Here is an 18,756-nt window from a genome sequence, read left to right as displayed (position 1 = left end):
GCTTATCCAGCCCCAACCTGCCTGCCTGCCTGGCACTAACCCTAGAGCAGACCCCGACAGCAGCCACTTCCTCTCCCGCCTTACTCAGAGCCAGCGTCCGTCCGAGTAGACGGAGAAGGACAGGCTGTGTGCGCAGGTCCCAGCGCAGACAGGCCCAGCAGACGCTCCGCCTTGGCGAGGCAGCCTCAGCCGGGGAGGCCCTGCCCCGGGCCGGACAGCCCGAGGCTCTGGGTGCCCTCCACCGCGTGCCCACGGCCGCCAAGGCTGAGCAGACGAGCTGTGATAGCATCGCCTGGGAACACTGACTCAGGAGGAAACCAGGCCAGGAGGAAATAAATAAATAAAACGGAAGGTTCCGTCCAAGCGGAGGGAGGCACCCTGCACGGGGAGGTGCGGCCTCCGCCAAGAGCCAATGGAGGACCCCTGCCCCGGGGGAGGGACCTGGCTCCCTGGTTTCCATAGCGACCGTGCCTCGTGGCCATCCATCAGGCCCTGGGCTGGGTGGGGACTCTGATTTAACCAGATGGGCACGCCAGATGTGTGGCCGCCTCTCGCCTGGCCTGAGCAAACTTGGATGTTGCCCGGCCACAGCCCCAGCAGGTGTCCTTCACCTGGGAGCCCGTTGGGGCCGGGCTGCGGCTGCTGCCACTGAAGGGTGCCCCCACCCCCACCCCCAGGCCTGTTCAGGAGCCCCGCCCTCACCCTTCCCGCCCGCTCCAGCCTCCTCTGCCAGTGACACCGGCCGCCCCGAGCCTGGGCTGCAGCTCCCCTTCCGCTCCAGACCCGGCCGCCACGGTGCCTGCACCTTTCACACCTGCACGGTCCTGCACCCCTCGTCCTGCCCGGAGAGCCCCAGAACAGCCCGCAGGAGAAGGCTGACAGCCCCGGCCCCGGCCCCGGCCCCGGAGCAGAGAGGGGGCGTGCGCGAGGCTGTCAGGGTTCCTGGAAGAGGCGGTGGTGTTGGGGTACCATGGGCCCCTCCTCCCCGCCACAGGGCAGGGCAGGGCGGGATGTGCCTGGTGCTCTCACAGAGGGAATCGATGCTTGGCACCGGCTCAGTGTTTAAGGGAAATGAATAGATTTTGGCTGAGGACAAAGAGAGTTTGATTAATCAGAAATTGGATAATGGAGGCAACACTCTATTTTTCTTCCCAGCATTTTATCGAGAAATATGTTTGCACAGCACATCGGAAGTAACGGAAGGCTGTGAGCAGGGTGGGGGAGGGGCGGCCGTGCTGGAGCCCAGCCCAGCCCAGGGACAGGGCTACCGAACCCACACGCACCGACAGGGACGGGCGGCAGGCCGGCTGGGGTCCTGGTGGTCACCTCATGGGGCCAAGGGAAGCCAGAGGGGATGGGCTGGGCAGGCCAGAGGTCACACACAACGGGGGCAGCTGGGGTCAGAGGCTGGGCCACAAAGAGGGGGGCAGGGGGCAGGGGAGGGGAAGGCACACGGCCAGGTCCTCAGTCAGCACGGAGGTGGGTGGCCTCAGAGCAGGTTCCTCACGGGGAGACGGCTCCGTCCCCAGCCTGGCCCCCTCCCCGCCACCCCACGCTGCCCGTGGCCTCCTCGGTCACTCTCCCTCCTCCTGTGCTGTCCCCCTCCTCCGACGCCGAGAGCCTAAGCCACACAGGGTGGCAGGTTTCCGTGGTCATCTGGTCCCGCCTGATCCCGGCAGGCGGGTCTGTGCGGGGCAGAGCTGGCTCTCACCCAGGGGACAGGGGACAGAGAGGCCGCCCTGGGAAGAGGCAGTAACAAGGACCCGGTTGCCAGTTAGACGCCTGATGCCGCTGGGGAGCACGGAGGAGGAGGTCGGGTCCTCCCCTAACCTGGGGTCGGGGTGCGTGTCCGGAAAGAAGGGCCCGGAAAGGGAGGTGAAGGATGAGCTGAAGCTGCTGGGCAAGGCTGAGGGGTGGCCAGTCCCTGGCGAGCACGCCCAAAGCCTGCCCCGGGTGCCCACTGCGGCCATGGCTCCTCGGCCACCACGGCTTTCCTCCTGAGCCTCAGCGCGGCCTCAGGCCCTTCCCGCCGGGCGCCGGGCAGCCGCTCGGGCGTCGGTATAAGAAACGGAAACTGCCTGCACCGTGACCAGGGCCGATTGAAAGAGGAGGCCGCTGAGGTCCAGAGAGTGGAGAGGACGGATTCGCCAGCGTCAGCGTCACAGGCAGGGCCGGGACTAGAACCCAGGGCTCCCGGCTTTCCATCCAGCGCCCTGTCGCCCGCACTGAGCTGCCCGGCTGAGCTGGGCTTGGGCACAGGTGCCACCGGGAAAGGCCGCCCACCATCACGTGGGCACCGGGTGCCTTTCCGACCACCGGGGTCTTGCCTCTCCCTCTCAGACGGTTTCCCATGGACGTCCTCTCTATGTCCCGACTACGGGTCCCCCGTCTGGCCAAGGCCCCGCCAAGTATTCCATGTCCCCGAGGGGCCAGCGTCAGCCCGAGGCATCCAATCCCGGATGCGGGGACCTGGGCCTGCGGTCCCAGCATGAGAAGCCGTCGGGCAGGCCGCCGGAGGGAGGGTGGGCCACCTCAGGGCCTCGGACACGTTCCCGGGCCGCCGGTCCCCACTCGGGAAAGCCCGTCCCCCAGGTCTCAGGCTCCGTAACTGGGAGGAGACGGAGGTGAAACAGCCCCTCTTGGCAGAGCTGGTTGTGGAGGGTGAAGAGCTTCTGTGTCCCCCAGCCCCCCCGAAAGGCACCTGCCCCCCGTAACCCAGAGCAGCCCCCTGCGTTCCCCGAGAACGCCTGGGCACGCGCTTGGCCCCGGGGACTGTGCACTGGAGTCCTCTCTCCTCCACTCAACTCGGCCGTGACCTCCAGGACTCAGGGGCAGGCCTGTGGGGGAGGTCAGCCCCCACCCCGCCAGGGCTGGGGGTGCTCAGTGGGCAGGGTCCCTTCCTGGAGGGTCTGCTTCGATCTCTGCGGGCACCGCCAGGGCAGGCCTTCGGGGACACGGGGCGGGCTTCTGCTTCGAGGCTCCTGGAGGGAGCGTGGGGCCTGACGCGGTTTGTAAAGACCCTCCTACCCCCCGGCCCGGCCGGTGTGGCTCAGTGGCTGAGCGTCGACCTATGAACCAGGAGGTCACGGTTCAACTCCCGGTCAGAGCATAGGCCCGGGTTGTGGGTTCGATCCCCAGTGTGGGATGTGCAGGAGGCAGCTCATCAATGACTCCCTCTCATCACGGATGTTTCTGTCTCTTTTTCCCTCTCCCTTCCTCTCTGAAATCAATTTTTAAAAATTAGATAAAGAAAAGACCCTCCCGGCACCATGGTTTCTAACAGCCTCCCTTCTTGGTGGATCCTCCGGGGAAGCCTCTAAGAGTCACACCTTCATTTAGAAGCGGACACTCAGGGCCCGGCGATGGCGCAGGCTCCTCGGAGGGAGAGGAACTCAAGGAAGCCATTGCTGGGTGAGGCCGCCCTGCGCCGGCCCAGGTCCTGACCGCAGGACGCAAAGGCCTGCAGCCCTGAGCTGTGGCTCCCGCCGGAGGCCGCGGGGGCGGTCAAGGGCCTGAGGGGGAAGAAAGCACATTCGGGGGGCTGGGGTGGGGCTCGGAGGGTGGCTCTGACTAACCCCAGTGGCCCCAAGTGCCAGACACAGACCACCAGCCCGAGGGAGGCAGACGGAGGGAGAGAGGGGGATGGGCCACGGCACTGTCCTCGCAGCCACCGCCCACCCGGCTCCCGGGCACCGCACGGCAGGCACAGGCCCGCGCCTGGTGCGATGCTCTGTTGTCACTGTCCTGAGATGCTTCATCGTTTAAAAATATATGTATTTTCATTCATTTCGGAGAGGAAGGGAGAGGGAGAGAGATAGACACATCCATGACGAGAGAGAATCATGGATCGGCTGCCTCCTGCACGCCCCCCACTGGGGATCGAGCCCACAGCCAGAGCACGTGTCCTGACCGGGAATCGAACCCTGACCTCCTGGTTCACAGGTCGATGCCCAGCCACTGAGCCACACCGGCCGGCTGCTTCATCATTGGTAACGAGGGCCCGGCACACGGTGCGGCCTGTCCCGCCCGTTCCCAGTCGCCATGCACCCCGTGTCCTCGCAGTGCCTGTGCGGGCCCCGCCCTCCGGGGAGACACCCTGGCGTGGCCTCTCCCCAGCTTCTGGTCCAGAGAACCTTCTCAGCTCCCCCGGGAGCAGTGGAGGCCCGAGGCCGGGCCCCGCCCTCCTGTCCCACCTACCCTCCACCCCCACGTGGCCTCGGCCGGGCCCTGGCTTCCCACACGCTTGGTGCCAGACTCCAGGTTCCTGTCCCCAGACCCTCCCCCCTCTGACCGCCACGTGCACCCACGTCCTGCAGGGTCTGACCGACCCCCAGGGCCCTGCCCCTCCCAGCCGAGCCTGCGCCGTCCTGCGCACCATTGCCAGCTCCGACCTCTGACCTCTCCTCCTCGCCTCCCCTCCAGCAGCAGGTCCCACCGAGTGCCCCCACCCGCTGCCGCTCGCTCCCGCCCCACTGGGTCAGCAGCCCCCTCACCCCTTAGGCCTGGCCCCCGCGCCCTCCGCCAGGCGGGGCTTTTGAAAGTGAAATTAGCTCCTGTCTCCTGATCCAAAGCTGCGAGCCTCCAGGCTCACCGGGGCCTGCGGGGCCCTCCCTGACCTCTCGCAGCTCCGCCCCCTCTCCTGGGCCGCAGCCACGTGGATTTCCCCGTGCCCTCCGCGCGCCCCCCCGCCCCCCGCGGTGCGTTTGCACCTGCCATCCCCTCTTCTGCGGCTCTTCTCTGTCAATCACCCGCCTCGCCCATGGCCTCGCCACGCACTGCGCCGACGCCACAGGCTCTCCCCTCTCACGGCGCCCATCCTTCCCCGCATTCAGTTGCCCACGTGCTGGGCCGGCCTCCTGTCTGATGTGGGTGCCAGAGTGGACGCGGCGTCGGTTCTGCTCCGCCGTGTCCCTGTGCCTGGCACAGGGCGGGCCCTCGGCAGGGGCGGGAAATATCAGCCGGGGGAACGACTGAATGAGCAGCGTGAGGGCTGACGCCTCCTCCCAGGCTCCAGGCCTCAGACAGTCTCTGTGAGTTAGTCCCTGTGAGTTCACGGGCCAAATGCGAGGGGGGCACCTGCGCTGGGGAAGTGGGGGGCCTGTGCAGGGACGTTGGCTCTGCTTATGGGCGAGGACGAGGTGGCTCAGAGAGGACAGGGATGGGCCGGGGGCAGCGTGGCCAGGTCCTGACCCAGGTCTTCTACGCCTCACCCGGAGCTCGGCCCTCCCCCGCCCCACCCTGCGGGGCCTGGGCCCTGCCACGCCTGCCCCGGGCCGCGCCCCGTCTGCACCAGCTGTCAGGCCGCCCTGCGGCTCTGCCCGGACCGATACAGCGGCCGCCCGATGCCTGTCCATTTCCTCCGCCCTCCTTCCTGCCAACCCTGGTGCTCCAAGGCCTGCCCCTGGGGCCCGGGCTCCCCCAGGTTTCCTTCCTGGGGCCGCGGGAGAGCAGCGGCTAATCTGCCTCCTTCAGAGTTCCTGCGGCCCCGCCTGGTCAGCTGCAGCGGGAAGGCCCTCGCGCACCGGGTTCCAGACCCGAGGGCTGGTGTGGGGCAGCACGGGGCTGCCACGCCCTCACACCCAGGGGTAAGGCCCGCCCGCTGTCCCTGTCATCGCAGGACAACCAGCCGAGGCCACACCCCGAGCCTGGGCCGCCTTCCCTGCGATTGGGCGCCCCACCCACTGGCCTCTCGGCAGGGACCCTGGGCAGCCTCCCCGAGCCCACCTGGGTACCCAGAGTGCCCGGCATCGCCCTGCGAGCTCCTGAGAACCAGACCAAGGCGGTTCCCCTCCTGGGACCCCAGGAAACAGAAGCGCTGAGCAGCTGGGACAGAGGGGGGAATGTATTCCCCGTGTCCCCAATTTAGAGTCCCTGGCAGGCCCCCGGAACAGAGCGGGCCACAGGCACAGAGGGAAGCCCCCCAATGGGCAGGTGGGCTGCGTGTTCTCACTGCAACCCCCTGGACCTCACCCCAAATTTGAAAGTGGGGGGGTTGGGGGGAGGGGGGGACTGGCAGCCAGAGAGCAAGCAGGCCGAGGGCAGAGGTGACCTGGCCTTCGGGGGGCGGGGGGCATGACTTATCCTCCTCCTGTCTCAGCAGACCAGGTCTGTGGGAGAGGAACGCAGGAGAGTTTTAAACCAGGCGCCGCGTCTCGTGGCTGAAGGCACACCACTCATCTGAGCACGGGCGGGCGAGCGTGGCCAGGCCCTCCCGCACCACAGCCCCGGCACGGAGACTCCCAGGCCCGCACGGCTGCTGCTCCCTGAGGTCCACGCCCAGAGGGGCAACAGCTAAACACCACCCTCCATCCTGGCTAGGAGGGGCGAGGTGGGAGGGGGCGAGGTGGGTGGCTGCCCAGGGCCCGGGCCTTGCCCCAGGGCCGAGGTGCCTGGACAGGTAGCCAGGCTGCCAGGGGCTCTCGGAGGCCTTTCAAGCTCTGCCCTGGGCCCTCGCCAGCTCCCAGAGTACACAGCGAGCCGCCCCCTTTTCCAGCTGACAAGCAATGGGGTCGCCCTTCCCCCAGCTCCCTCGGCCCCTGCGCGGCGGCCCCCACCCACCTCTCCGGCCACACCTAGGGCTCCCCAAGCACCCCCCCTCTGCGCCCCTCAGACCCGACTGCCCCAGCTCCTGTGCCCTGGTCCGTTTTCTCCCCTCTGCCGGCAGTGCCCACCCCATCTGTGCCCGTGCCCTTCAAGCTCCAGTTCAAATGCCACTTTGCCCACGGGCCTGTCTGGCCCTCGCCGGGGTCACCTCTTTGAGGTCCCCTCCTGAGACCCCCCCAAACCCACACTCAGGGTTGGGTTATCTGAGCAAAGACACTGCTCCCCTGTGGGGCGGGGGTGTGAGTCAGTCCCTGGAGGGCAGGCCCGTCCACTCCCACCCCAGCGCCAGGCCCTGGGGGGGGGGGGCAAACGCTCAGTAAATATTTGCTTAATCGAATTTGGCCCAGGAGCCACCTCCAGACAGAGCCAAGGCAGCCGGACCGGTCCCCAGGGCAGGGAGATCACTTGGGCAGGAAAAAAAGCCGGCCAGGGGCTGGGCTGTGTCCTGCAGGCCGGCCAACTTCGCCTCCCAGGCACCAGGCGGGCCCCTGCATCCTCAGACACGGGCTCCCCGGAACCCGGGCCGCGGCTGCCTCTCCATCCTGGCCCCAGAGAACCCCAGTTCCAGGCCCAGGCGGGCTCCTGCCGTCACCCAGAGGCGCAGCGCCGCCCCCAAGGCAGAGCCCCCCTCGGATCTCCCGCAGGATCCCGAGCCCCAGCCCGGAGGCCCTCGCACCCCTCCCCCCGAAACACCCCCACCGCCTTTTAAGGGAAAAAAAATATTGAGCCAGGAACGTAGCAAAATCGCAGCGGGTCGGTCGATACTCCTCTCGCTCGGAACGCCTCGGAGCAACCTGCTCGCCGCCAGAGCGATCGCCGAAAACCGAGAGCCATCCGCGCTCGGGCGCAGGCCTCCGGGGCCCTCTCCCCCGGCTCCGCCACGGCCACGCGCTGGCGCACCCGCCGCCCCGGCCGCCGCCTCCCCGCTCCCCCGAAGGGGGAGACCCAGCCTCAGCGCCGCGCCCGCAGGTCGCCCGGCCCCTGCTCCGCACCCGCAACTGCTGGCGGGGGGGTGGGCGGCGCGGCATCCCCAGCGGCCGCTGTCCACCAGCCCGGCCCGCAGCCGCCCCCTCCCGTCGGCTCCCCCGCCGGGGGGTACCCCGTCTCCAGCACCTGCTGGGCCCGCGGCCACCCCCTGGCCACCGCCCTGGCATCCCCGCCCTCGTCGCCCCCCTACCCCAGCCGGGCATCCCAGTCGCCGCACCGGGCACCCCCAGCCCGGGCGGATCCCCGGCACAAAGGCCCGGGCGGGGCCCCGGGTGGGGGTGGGGTGGATGCCCCGGCCGCGCCCCCGGCCCCCCGAGGCTTCGCCGCCCTCCCGGGGCCACGGGGCCACTCACTCACCTCTGGGCCGCAGCACCGAGCATCCGCCGAGCTGCTCCGGCCGGCGCGGGCGGGAGGGCGGGGTGGTGAGCGCGGGCCGTGGCGCCCCGGATCCGCACGACGCGGGTGGCAGCGCCCGCGCGGGGACGTGATCGGACCGCGGGCGGCGCACACACTCCGGCCGCCCTGGCTCCCTCCGCCCGCCCGCCCGCTCTCCCGCGCCGCCCGCCGCCCGCGGGTCCGCCCGCCCCGCGCTGCCGCCGCCGGCAGGGGGCGGAGCCGCGAGCGCAGCGCGTTGCCGGGCAACCGCGGGCGGGGGTGCCGCGCGCCCGCCGGCGACCACGCGCCGGGCGCCGCCGCCCCGCCAGCAGCGTTGGGTCGCTGCTCATTGGGTACGAGCGGCTGATGGACGCCTCCGCGGCCCAATGGCGGCTGGAAGGGGCGGGGCCGCAGCTGGGCGCGCGCCGCCACCCCGTACGCGCTGCGGGCGCGGGCATCCCCGGGACCCGGCCGCCCCGAGGCGCCCACCCGGTGGCGCTGCCCCTAGCGGATCTGGAGCCCGAGCTTGAGAGCGGCCGATGGCCCCTGCCCTCCGCCGGCCCCAGTCCCAACCCAGCTCGGCCTTTTCCGAGCTCCGCGACCTTGGGCAACCGACTGACCTATCAGGGCCTGTTTTGCAAAGTGGAGCTAGCGGCACCCGCTTCCCTGGCTCGTGGCGACAATCCGCTAGAATGCAATGTGGGAAAGGGGTGCAGTCCTCAAGGTTCACGCCCGCGAGGTTTGTGCAGCGGTGGGAGGGGCCTCAGCCGGCCTTGGCTCGGCCCCCACCCCCCCCACCCCCCGCCAGCTCTCAGGGCCCCTGGCAATTCTGACCACGGAAGATGGATTGCCTGGAAGCGGGGCAGGGAGAAGGGCCCAGGAGTGTCCCCCAGACCAGAGAGGCGAGTGGGAGCCAGCCCAGTGAGGGTCCCAGTGCCGCCTTTGGGAAGGAGGCGTGTGGAAGGCATGGGATGCTCAGCAAAATGCATCCGAGGGCAGTCTGCCCGGTTCTGCTTTCCGTTTCAGAGAGCCCATCTGTGGGCCTCCGCGCCCCGAGACCCTCACTCCTGTGCGTCCATGCTGTCTTCTCCGTTATCCTAACGCGGAGGAGCAATCGCCGGTGCCAACGCTGACCTCGGCGCTTTCCACCGTCGTGGTCATATTACAAGGAGCACCCCACTCGTGGGCGTGGGAGCACTGGCGCTGACCGCTGGCAGAGGCAGACGGGGTGTTGGCCCCAGCCCAGGTCTGTGGTCGGGAGACAGAGGCAGGGGGATCTGGCTCTGCCCGCTGGGCGCCGTGGCACCAGCATCATCCCGTGACCTCTCTGGTGCGATTCCTCTGCTGTGCAATGGAGACCACCTGTGACGGGGCCGCCTACACGGTCAGGGACAGGACAGAGCCTGGTGATGGGCACCCAGAGGTGGACCGAGGCGGCCAACGAGGACCAAAGGGATGCGGCTCGCAATCGGGGGCTCCTCTGTGTGCGTGTCCTCCCTGGCGGAGCACCTGGCTGGGTTAGGCTGGGCCCCTGCGTGCCCGCCTGTCCTGTGGACCACACAGAGGCCCGCAGCTCTGACAACAGGAGGGCGATGGCACGGGCCCTGCCTCGGGTGCATCCGAGGGGACGGGGGGCTGACAGCGACGCACAGGCCCGGCTCTGCTGCCATTCCCTGTGCACCCTCGGGTGACGGACCTGGCCCAGCCTCCGTTTTCTCTTCTATCCAAAGGGGACACCCTAGAGCAGTGGTCGGCAAACCGCGGCTCGCGAGCCACATGCAGCTCTTTGGCCCCTTGAGTGTGGCTCTTCCACAAAATACCACGTGCCCTAATTAAGTTACTAACCATGTACCTACCTATATAGTTTTAAGTTTAAAGAATGTGGCTCTCAAAAGAAATTTCAGTCGTTGTCCTGTTGATATTTGGCTCTGTGGACTAATGAGTTTGCCGACCACTGACCTAGAGCAGTGGTTCTCAACCTCCCTAACGCCGGGACCCTTTCATATACTTCCTCATGGTGTGGTGACCCTCAACCATAAAATTATTTTCGTTGTTACTTCATAACTGTAATTTTGCTACTGTTAATGAATCGTAATGTAAATATCTGTGTTTTCCGATGGTCTTAGGCTCTACAGCAGTGGTTCTCAACCTGGGGGTCGCCTAAGACCATCGGAAAACGCAGATATTTACATTACAATTCACTAACTGTAGTGAAATTACAGTTACGAAGTAGCAATGAAAATAATTTTATGGTTGGGGGTCACCACACACGAGGAACTGTGTTAAAGGGTCGCGGGGTTAGGAAGGCTGAGAACCACTGCCCTAGAGGGTGATGCTGAGGAAAAACACACATTGGCGCTTGTCCGAAGACGAGCGAGAACCGAGTCTGTTGCAGGACCAGGGCTTCGAGCTGAGCTGCGGGCGAGGGCAAACCTAGATGCGAGCATGAGGTGACCCTCCATGGCGGCACAGCGTGCTGAGGGGTCCACTGCGGCGGGAAAGGTCACATGGCATCAACCGCCCATTTAATCCTTCACACAGCAGCCCTCACCGATGGCCTCCTCGGCACCAGGCGCAGCCAGGGCACAGTTCTAGGATTCTGACAGACCGAGCCCTGCCTGCTCCACCCTCCTGGCGGCGGGGCAGAGGCCGACAGCAGGACACGATCCACCAGGACAGTTGTTCGGGGCTGGACGGCGGAGACCCACCGGGGGCCCGGGGGCGTGTGGCAGGGGAGGCCCTGGGCAGTGGGACAGCAGGAGGGGGAAGTGGCCCGTGACTGGCGGCAGGAGAGAAGCAAGTTCCAAGGTGGGGAAGGCACTGGGCGTGGAGGGGCGTGAGGCCCGCAAGACCCCAGCGAAGGCCAGTGAGCGCGTGAGGGTGCGCAAGCACAAGGCTGCGGCGGGGCTGGGCAGTCATGCCAGGCGGGTGGCCCGCGTGTAGAATTAGGGACACTGGCCTAAGACCCACTGGGGAGTTTTAAGATTAATTTAAAAAATATATATTTTATTGATTTCAGAGAGGAATGGAGAGGGAGAGAGAGATGCATCAATGAGGAGAGAGAATCATGGATCGACTGCCTCCTGCACACCCCACCCTGGGGATCGAGCCCGCAACCCGGGTATGTGCCCTGACCTCCTGGTTCATGGCTCGATGCTCAACCACGGAGCCACGCCGGGCGGCTCCGGTTAGTGTTTTTAAATGTGAGAGGGAGGGAGACAGTGTTTTGTTTTCCATTTACAGTAGGCATGTTCCCACAACATGCGTTGTCCTAATATGCAGAATCAGATGGTAAAAATGACAACTAGTCAGTCCCGAGAAAATAAAGCAGAGACATCGGGCGGGGAGGGCGGGGGGGAGGCGTAGGAGATGCTGGAGGAAGGGGTGGCGCCTGCTAAGCAGTTGGAGGAGCAGCTGGAGGGGTGGCCAGGAGGCCAGGGCGTGGAGGGTCCCAGAGCCACGCGGAGGGTGTGTCTCGAGATGGAAGACGTGGTGGGCCATGTCCCGCGCCTTTGGAGCGAGGCTGAGTGAGCCGCGGACGGAGCAGGGTCCCCACGAGCAGCGGCGGGCACCGGCGTGGGGGTCCGTGTGCCAGGAGCTCAGGGCAGGGGGCCGTACAAGGCGAAAGCTGGGCGGGTGAGTCACGGTGAGTCGAGGGGGGCCCGGGGGGCCGGGCACAGATGTGCGGTCCCCAGGGCAGGGCCAGCGCTCCGTCGGGACCAGAGCCCACAGCTGGGCTCTGGTGGAAGGAGGAGCAGGGCCTGGTGGCGAACCCGCCCTGCGGCATCTCGCCCACCCGCAGGGGCAGCGGGCTGAGGAGAGCCCGCGGTGGTGGCGTCAACCCCTCCCCCAGGAAACGCCCAAACCGCAACCCAAGTGGGGTCCCCCTGTGGACATGGGGACCCTCAGTCCCAGCGGAGCTTTCCGGCTCATCAGCCGCCGCACGCACCCAGCCACGCGGAATCGGGGCCTCCCCAAACACCGGGGGCTCGTGCTTCACCCCTCAGCCCCCCGAGGCCCAGCTCCCCGAGCCTCCCTTCCTGCCCATCGGGCCCCCTGGGGCCCTGGAATTCCTCACCGCCTCACGTGGCAACCTGTGCTGTAAGGACGGGTCCTCGCTGACGCCCCCCCAGCCCCCCTCCCGCCCGCCCCCCAGGCTCCGGCGGTGTGGCTTGCCGCCTCTGGGCCTCTGGCGATGGCCCCTGCCGCTGACCTGGCTGTGAGCCCCCCTTGTCCCGTTCCCCACCCCCTGCCGGCCAGTTCTCAGGCTGTGAGGGGCCAGCTGGGCCCTCCAGTTTGTTTCCTCGGGGTCTGCGCACCCCCCACGCACACTCGAACACGCCGTTGCCGATCTGGGTTAGTTATAAATAACCAGGCCCCGACTCTCCTTTCAGCTGAGAAGCAGCGAAGTGAACGAGCAGCAAGGCACACCCGGCGCGCGTTTTATTTTTAATGTTCTCCCTCCGTCTCCAAACAAACCGTCCCCGTGCCCAGCCTTCTGCAGGCGGAGGCCGGGAAAGGAGGCCCGGGAGCCGAGGGCCCGGCCCGCCCCGCTGCTGTGTGGCCTTGGGCACCTGCGTTGCCTCTCTGGGCCTCGGTTTCCTCATCAGGTGGTGATGACCTCCAAGACCACAGCTTTATTTCTTTTAATTCCCACCCGAGGATATTGTCCCATCGGTTTTTAGAAAGAGTGGAAGGGAGAGGGAGAGACAGAGAGAAACGTCGATGTGGGAGAAACACGTCGATGGGTTGCCTCCTGCATGTGCCCCGACCAGGGCCCGGGCCGGGGAGGAGCCTGCAACCGAGGTACGTGCCCTTGACCGGATTCGAACCCGGGACCCTTCTGTTTGCAGGCCGACGTTCCGTCCACGGAGCCGAATAGGCCAGGGCCAATATCGCGACTTTCTGACTTCGACCCCCTCCCTGTGCGCCGCCTCCCCTCAAGCCGCCCCTCCCCCGCCCCTCCCTCCCACCCCCCGTGGCTCCAGCAGCTGTCCCTGTCCCTGGGTCTCCCTAGGCCAGTCCCTATAGCAAGGGAGGCCACAGTCAAGCCCTGACGGGATGATGATGATGCACAAATTCCCCCCCCCCCCCAGGACCCTCTCCCTCATCAGCCAGCAGAGGCCTTCCTGGGAAGTGGCATGGGCACCTCTCCACTGTGAGCTGGGCCGAGAGGGCCCCAGGCCTGGGGCAGGGGAAGCACAGCAGGAGCAGGGGGCGTCGGGGGCGTCGGTCAGGGGTCTGTCCGAGAGGCGCTTGCGGGGCAGGGACTGCACAGCGTCTGCCTTTGTATTCCACTCCTCCCAGCCTCCCCCGGCCCCCCACAGGCTCTTGCTTGCGGCGGGGACCCCGTGCTGGTGGAATTCGGGAGACTCTTGCTGTGCTGGGCCCACATGTCCTGGGCCTACGGTGACAGTCCCTTGCACAGAGGCCGTTCCCACCTGCTACCCCACTGGCATCGCGCAACCCCCTCCCAGGTAGGCAGTGCGGAAGCCAGGCTCAGAGAGGCCAAGCGCCTTGTCCGAGGTCACACACTGGCACACGGAGGAGTCCAACTTGGGCCTTTTTTGAAATGGTGTTCAGTAAACCTTAAGCAATCAGGAAACTGGCGTGGTGACCCGAGAGCAAATGGCTGCTCCCCCACCCCAGCGAGAACCTGGCCAGGGGCCCCGGGCGGGCGCTGCTGGCTCTGCCGGCCGCGGACTGCCTCTCGCCCCTCTCACCCCACCCCTCACCCCGGGGCGGCCATTTGATGTCCTTTGAGAGCCAGAGGAAAAGACCGGGGCGATGCCTTCAAAGAGGAAACCCTGGCGCTAATTGGCACTCAGAGACCTTTAGGCTAATGAACCTGTTGACTTGTCTCTGGAGTAAATTAGAAGGCTTAGCTGGGGAGGCGGAAGAGACAGGTGCTTGCCGGGCCGCCTCTGGGGGGCCGCGGTGTGAGCTGGTGGGGAGGCAGGGCACGGTGGGCCGCAGGGCAGCGGTGACGGCCGCCCTTGCGCCGTGGGGAAGGGCTGTGCCCCCTGGTGGCGTCCCGCTCACTGCCCCGTGAGTGCTGCTCTGGGCACGGGGGAGCTGGGCCCCTAGGGGTGCCACCGGCCGGCTCTGGGTTCTCCTCGGCAGCCTCCGCAGACATGCCCCGGGAGGGACTTCCCCAGCGCCAGTGCCCCAGCCATGCCACGTGGAGCCCCACCTGGGACACTTCAAGACCCCTTGGTTGAGTGTTGGCCTAGGAACCAGGAGGTCGGGGTTCAATTCCCGGTCAGGGCACATGCCCGGGTTTCGGGCTCCATTCCCAGTGTGGGGTGTGCAGGAGGCAGCCGATCCATCATTCTCTCTCCTCATGGATGTTTCTCTTTCTCCCTCTCTCTCCCTCTCTAAAATCAATAAAAAATATATCTTAATAAAAAGAGCGATGCCCCCAGTCATAGGCGACCAAAGGCTGGCACCTTCCCGGGTCCTCGGGGGCCTCGGGGACCCCACCCCTGCCTGTCACCCTGCGTGACCCGGCGTGGGGGGACACGGCGCCCCCTCAGTGCGCTCTCCGTCCCCGCAGGGGCCAAGGGCATCGTCAGCAGCGGCCTGATCCCCTCGCTGGTGCGCAAGCTGCACCGGGAGGAGGAGGGCATCCAGGAGATCCTGCTGGACACGCTGGCGGCCTGCCTGCAGGAGGACGCCACCGAGGCGCTCAACAGCCGCGTGGTGCCCTTCCTCAAGGAGAAGCTGCTCAGCCCCAACGAGACCATCCGCTGCAAGGCCGCCCGCACGCTCATCGCCGTCAGGTGAGGCCCGGCCGCGGGGCCCGACAGGAAGGAGCAGGCGGGCGGGTGGCGGCCCGGCTGGCCTCACAGCGGGCCCAGGAGCTCTGCCCCCGCCCCCCCAGGAGACAAGCAGCACATCCGTGGGGAGACGGTCCTGGTGTGGCAGCGTGGGAGGGAGGGGTGCCCCTGGCACAGAGGGGGCAGGGGGCAGGGAGGCTGCTCCCCATCTCACGGTGCGCAGGACCCCTCCCCATGGAGGCCAGGGGGTGAAGCTCTGGGGGAGTCCACCACGTTCATCTTCACGGCGTCGCGTGATGCCGGGATTGAAAGTGACCAAAAAGCCCGGCCGGCGTGGCTCGGTGGTTGAAGGTTGACCTCTGAACCAGGAGGTCACGGTTCGATTCCTGGTCAGGGCACAGGCCCGGGTTGTGGGCTCCATCTCCAGTGGAGGGCGTGCAGGAGGCAGCCGGTCCATGATTCTCTCTCATCACTGATGTTCTCTCTCTCTCTCCCTTCCTCTCGGAAATGAATAAAAAATATATATTTGAAAAGTGACCAAAAAGGTCATCTCGCCCGAGGTGGCTGCTGTTTGGCGGCTTCGGTCCTGGCAGCTGAGCTTCTTACGGAGACAGAAGGAGTCTCCCTGTGGTTCCCCGTCCCGTCCCTCCCCCTCCGTCCCCCCACCCTGCTCCTCTGCGTTGGGCTGGAGATCCATCGGGTTTCTCCCCGTGATACCTTAGGGCAAGGCTCCATCGCGCCCTGGCTCCGGGGTGGGGGTGGGGTCTCACCTTTAGCGGCCCCCGGCCAGGCTCCCGGATGGTCTGGGCATGGGACTGAGGCTCAACTTCCTGTCAGTGCCCCCTTGCCCCCGGGGCCCAGGCCTTGGTCCCAGCACAAGTCCCGTCTCTGGTGTCCCCCTGGCTGGTCCCAGGTCCGGCTCCCTGGCTCCACCCAGGCAGACCCTGACGCTCCCCTCTCTGGCCCAGCATCCCTCTGGAGGGCAAGAAGCAGGTGTGGCGGCATGACGTCATCCCCATCCTGGTGCACCTGCTGCAAGACCCGGTGGAGGAGGTGCAGGCCAACGCCGCGGGCGCCCTCATGTACGCCACCGTGACCACGGAAGGTGAGGCGGCCGGGGCTGGGGTCCAGGCGGCGGGTGGGGGCCTGGTGGTGGGAGTGGTGTGTGGGGGGGTCACCACAGCCCCACCCAGCTTCTCTTCAAATGTTCTTTCAGAAGGAAATGGAGAGGGAGAGAGACAAGCACCAGTGCTGAGTCATTGATGGGCTGCCTCCTGCACGCCCCTTACTGGGGATCGAGCCCACAACCAGGAATCGAACCGGTGGTCTCTTGGTTCCTGGGTCGACGCTCAACCACTGAGCCCCACGCAGCGGGGCTGGGTGTTAATTTTTAAGAGACCCTTGTGTTGCCTTGTAAAGGTGGGGTTGAGGGGCAGCCACCAGGATGGAAGGGAGAAGCCAGTTAGGGGGCCGGAGGGGAGGAGGGGCCGGGGCCTGCGTGGGGGTAAATGAGGGCACTCCGGTAGCAGGTGGCGCCTCCCCTGAGGACAGCAGGCTGGAGGCCGGGGGGGGGGGGGCCTGGGGAGGGGGGTGAGAGGAGGTGGGCAGGCGCCCCGCGGAACGCCTGGTGCTGGTCGCCCACAGGGAAGTACGCGGCCCTGGATGCGGAAGCCATCCACCCGCTGCTGGGCCTGCTGGTGTCGTCGCTGCAGAAGGCCCGCCTGAACGCCATCAAGGCCCTCACCATGCTGGCCGAGGCCCCCGAGGGCCGCAAGATCCTGAAGGCCCACGTGCACACCTTCCGAGTCCTGGAGGCGGACCCCAGCGAGGCTGTGCAGCGAGCGGCCCAGGTGGCCATCAAGGTCATCGAGTGGAAACCCTGAGCACCCCCGCGGCCAGACCGGAATAAACGGGCTGAGCTGCTTTCTCTCGGGCCTGCCTCTCACTTGTGTTCATGGAGCCTGGTCCTCTCTCTCTCCTGCCAAAGAGGACATGCCCGGCCCAGAAGGGCCAGGTCACAGGTGGCCAGGCGAGGCGGCACAGGCTGAACCCAGGGTCCAGGTACAGGTGGGAGGCAGCGCTGCTCTCTGCTGGGGCCAAGAGTCCCCTCAGCAGGTAGAGGGCAGGGCTGAGCCTTCCAGGGACAAGACATGGGGGCGGGGAGTTGGGGGAAGGGACACAGTTGGACCAGGCATTATCCAAGCTTTGGACACGGGACTGACCAGGCCCACGGAATGTGGCTGGGCACGGCCCTGCTCAGCCAGGTCTGCTCCCTCCCACACTGGTAGCAGGAAGGTCAAAGGTGTCACCCCAGCCCTAGCCAGTTCTGCTAGAGCCTCGGCCCTCGCACTGAAGGGTCCTGGATTCGATTCCGGTCAAGGGCACGTACCTCGGTTGCAGGTTCCCGGGCCCTGGTTGGGGCGTGTGTAGGAGGCGTCCGATTGATGTCTCTCCACATCAATGTTTCTCTCTGTCTCTCCCTCTCTCTGAAAAATCAATGGGAAAATACCCTCGGATGAGGATGAACAAAAAAAAAAGGTGCCACCGTGTGCGCTCTCGCTGAAGGCGGTGCTGCCCGAGGCCTCCCGGGGATGCTCAGGGCGGTTCTCCTAAGCCCTTCCTCCCAAACAGGCGACCCTCCCTCCTCGGGCAGGAGGGCCCCCACCCCCACCCCTTGAGCTCCAGGCAGCCTCCTGGCACCGCCCCACCCAGCCTCCCTGCTGTGGGCCTGGCCCAGGCCTGGTTTGCTTCTCCCCCAGAGAAATTGGCTGAGGTGGCAGAAGAGCTGGGGGGAGGGGGAGGTTAGGTCTGCAGGGGGACCCCGTAATCTCCCCCACCCGTCGCTGCCTGGTTCGGCGGGGTGACTGGTCTCCAGCCAGCTCTGACCTCTGCCGGAGAAGCTGCAGGCGCAGGCTTAGCTCCAGGGTTGGACTCATTCGTCTGGGCTGAGCTCGAGCCTTAATTTTTCCCCGTGAGCTTTTGGGGGCTCCCTGCCTCCGCCAAGGTCTCCCTCATTCTATCACCTCCCAGCAGTCACGTTCCCTGTGGGACAGGACCCCCCTGGCTCCTGGCATGCCCACTCCCCCCAAGTAAACACCAGCCGAGCCAGCATTCCCCAGTGAGCGCCCCCGCTGTCCTCCGGCGACGGGGCCTTCCCTTCCCTAGAGGAAACAGAAGTCCTGTCCCTGGAACTAGAGGGTTAGCCTGAGCCGGTCCAAGAGGGCCTATTTGTGTCTTAAAGAAAAAATGTTGATTTCAGAGAGAGAGGGAGAGGGGGAGAGATGGAAACATCCATGATGAGAGAGGATCATGGACCGGCTGCCTCCTGCACGCCCCCCACTGGGGATCGAGTCTGCAACCCGGGCCTGTGCCCTGACCGGGACTCGAACACTGACCTCCTGCTTCTTAGGTCCACGCTCAACCACTGAGCCACCCTGGCCGGGCGGGGACTGGCTGCTGGGCCCAGCTGGGTCAGGGGAAACCTCTTCTTTAGGCAAACAGGAGGGCCGGCCGGGGCTCCCATCCCTCATGTCCCCATCTCGCCTCAGCCACAGCCTCCCCAAGGCCCCCCCCAAGGGGACTGCCTCCCCGCTGCCAGGACCCGTGCTCTGCGGGACGGACAGGTGCGGGGCCCAGCCGTGGACGCTGCCTCCCGTGGAGCTGGTGGAGTCCTCGGGAGCCAGGGTTTCGGTGTTCCTCACAGCTGTCCTCTAGGCCCGCTCTTCTCCCTCGACACCGCCCAGGCTCACCTGCCGGACACGGGCCTCCGCTCCTGGGGTCCCTGCGTGGCTGGGCCTGCCTGGGCCTTCCCCAGGCGCTCCGGAGCGTACACAGTGCGCGGGGGCCAGCGAGGCCTGGGTGTCGGCAGACTGCTGCAGGCCTCACCCCACTCCCTACCTATGGGGACCCTCGCCGAGCCCCGGTCTCCTGTGTGAAACGGGCCAGTTCTCCTCTCCCACAGGGTGCCCCTGCGGCGGTCCTGGCCTTGCCCGGGTGAGGGGCAGCCGGCACC

General features: G+C 66.6%; 1 protein-coding gene across 1 annotated transcript in view; it reads left to right on the top strand.

Moving 5' to 3' along the window:
• The window catches only part of RSPH14 (radial spoke head 14 homolog), a 50,503-nt gene extending 33,854 nt beyond the window's left edge, over nucleotides 1–16,649 (top strand). The window contains exons 4-6 of the mRNA XM_008157202.3: nucleotides 14,522–14,747; nucleotides 15,713–15,849; nucleotides 16,389–16,649. Of these exons, the coding sequence (XP_008155424.1) occupies nucleotides 14,522–14,747; nucleotides 15,713–15,849; nucleotides 16,389–16,627 (602 nt within the window). The 3' untranslated portion in view covers nucleotides 16,628–16,649. The remainder of the gene's footprint in view (nucleotides 1–14,521; nucleotides 14,748–15,712; nucleotides 15,850–16,388) is intronic.
• The last annotated feature ends 2,107 nt before the right edge of the window (nucleotides 16,650–18,756 follow it).

Source organism: Eptesicus fuscus, chromosome 23 (assembly GCF_027574615.1).
Source record: "Eptesicus fuscus isolate TK198812 chromosome 23, DD_ASM_mEF_20220401, whole genome shotgun sequence".
Taxonomy (NCBI): domain Eukaryota; kingdom Metazoa; phylum Chordata; class Mammalia; order Chiroptera; family Vespertilionidae; genus Eptesicus; species Eptesicus fuscus.
The sequence above is the reverse complement of the archived record's forward strand: the minus strand, read 5'-3'. Positions and strand labels throughout refer to the sequence as shown.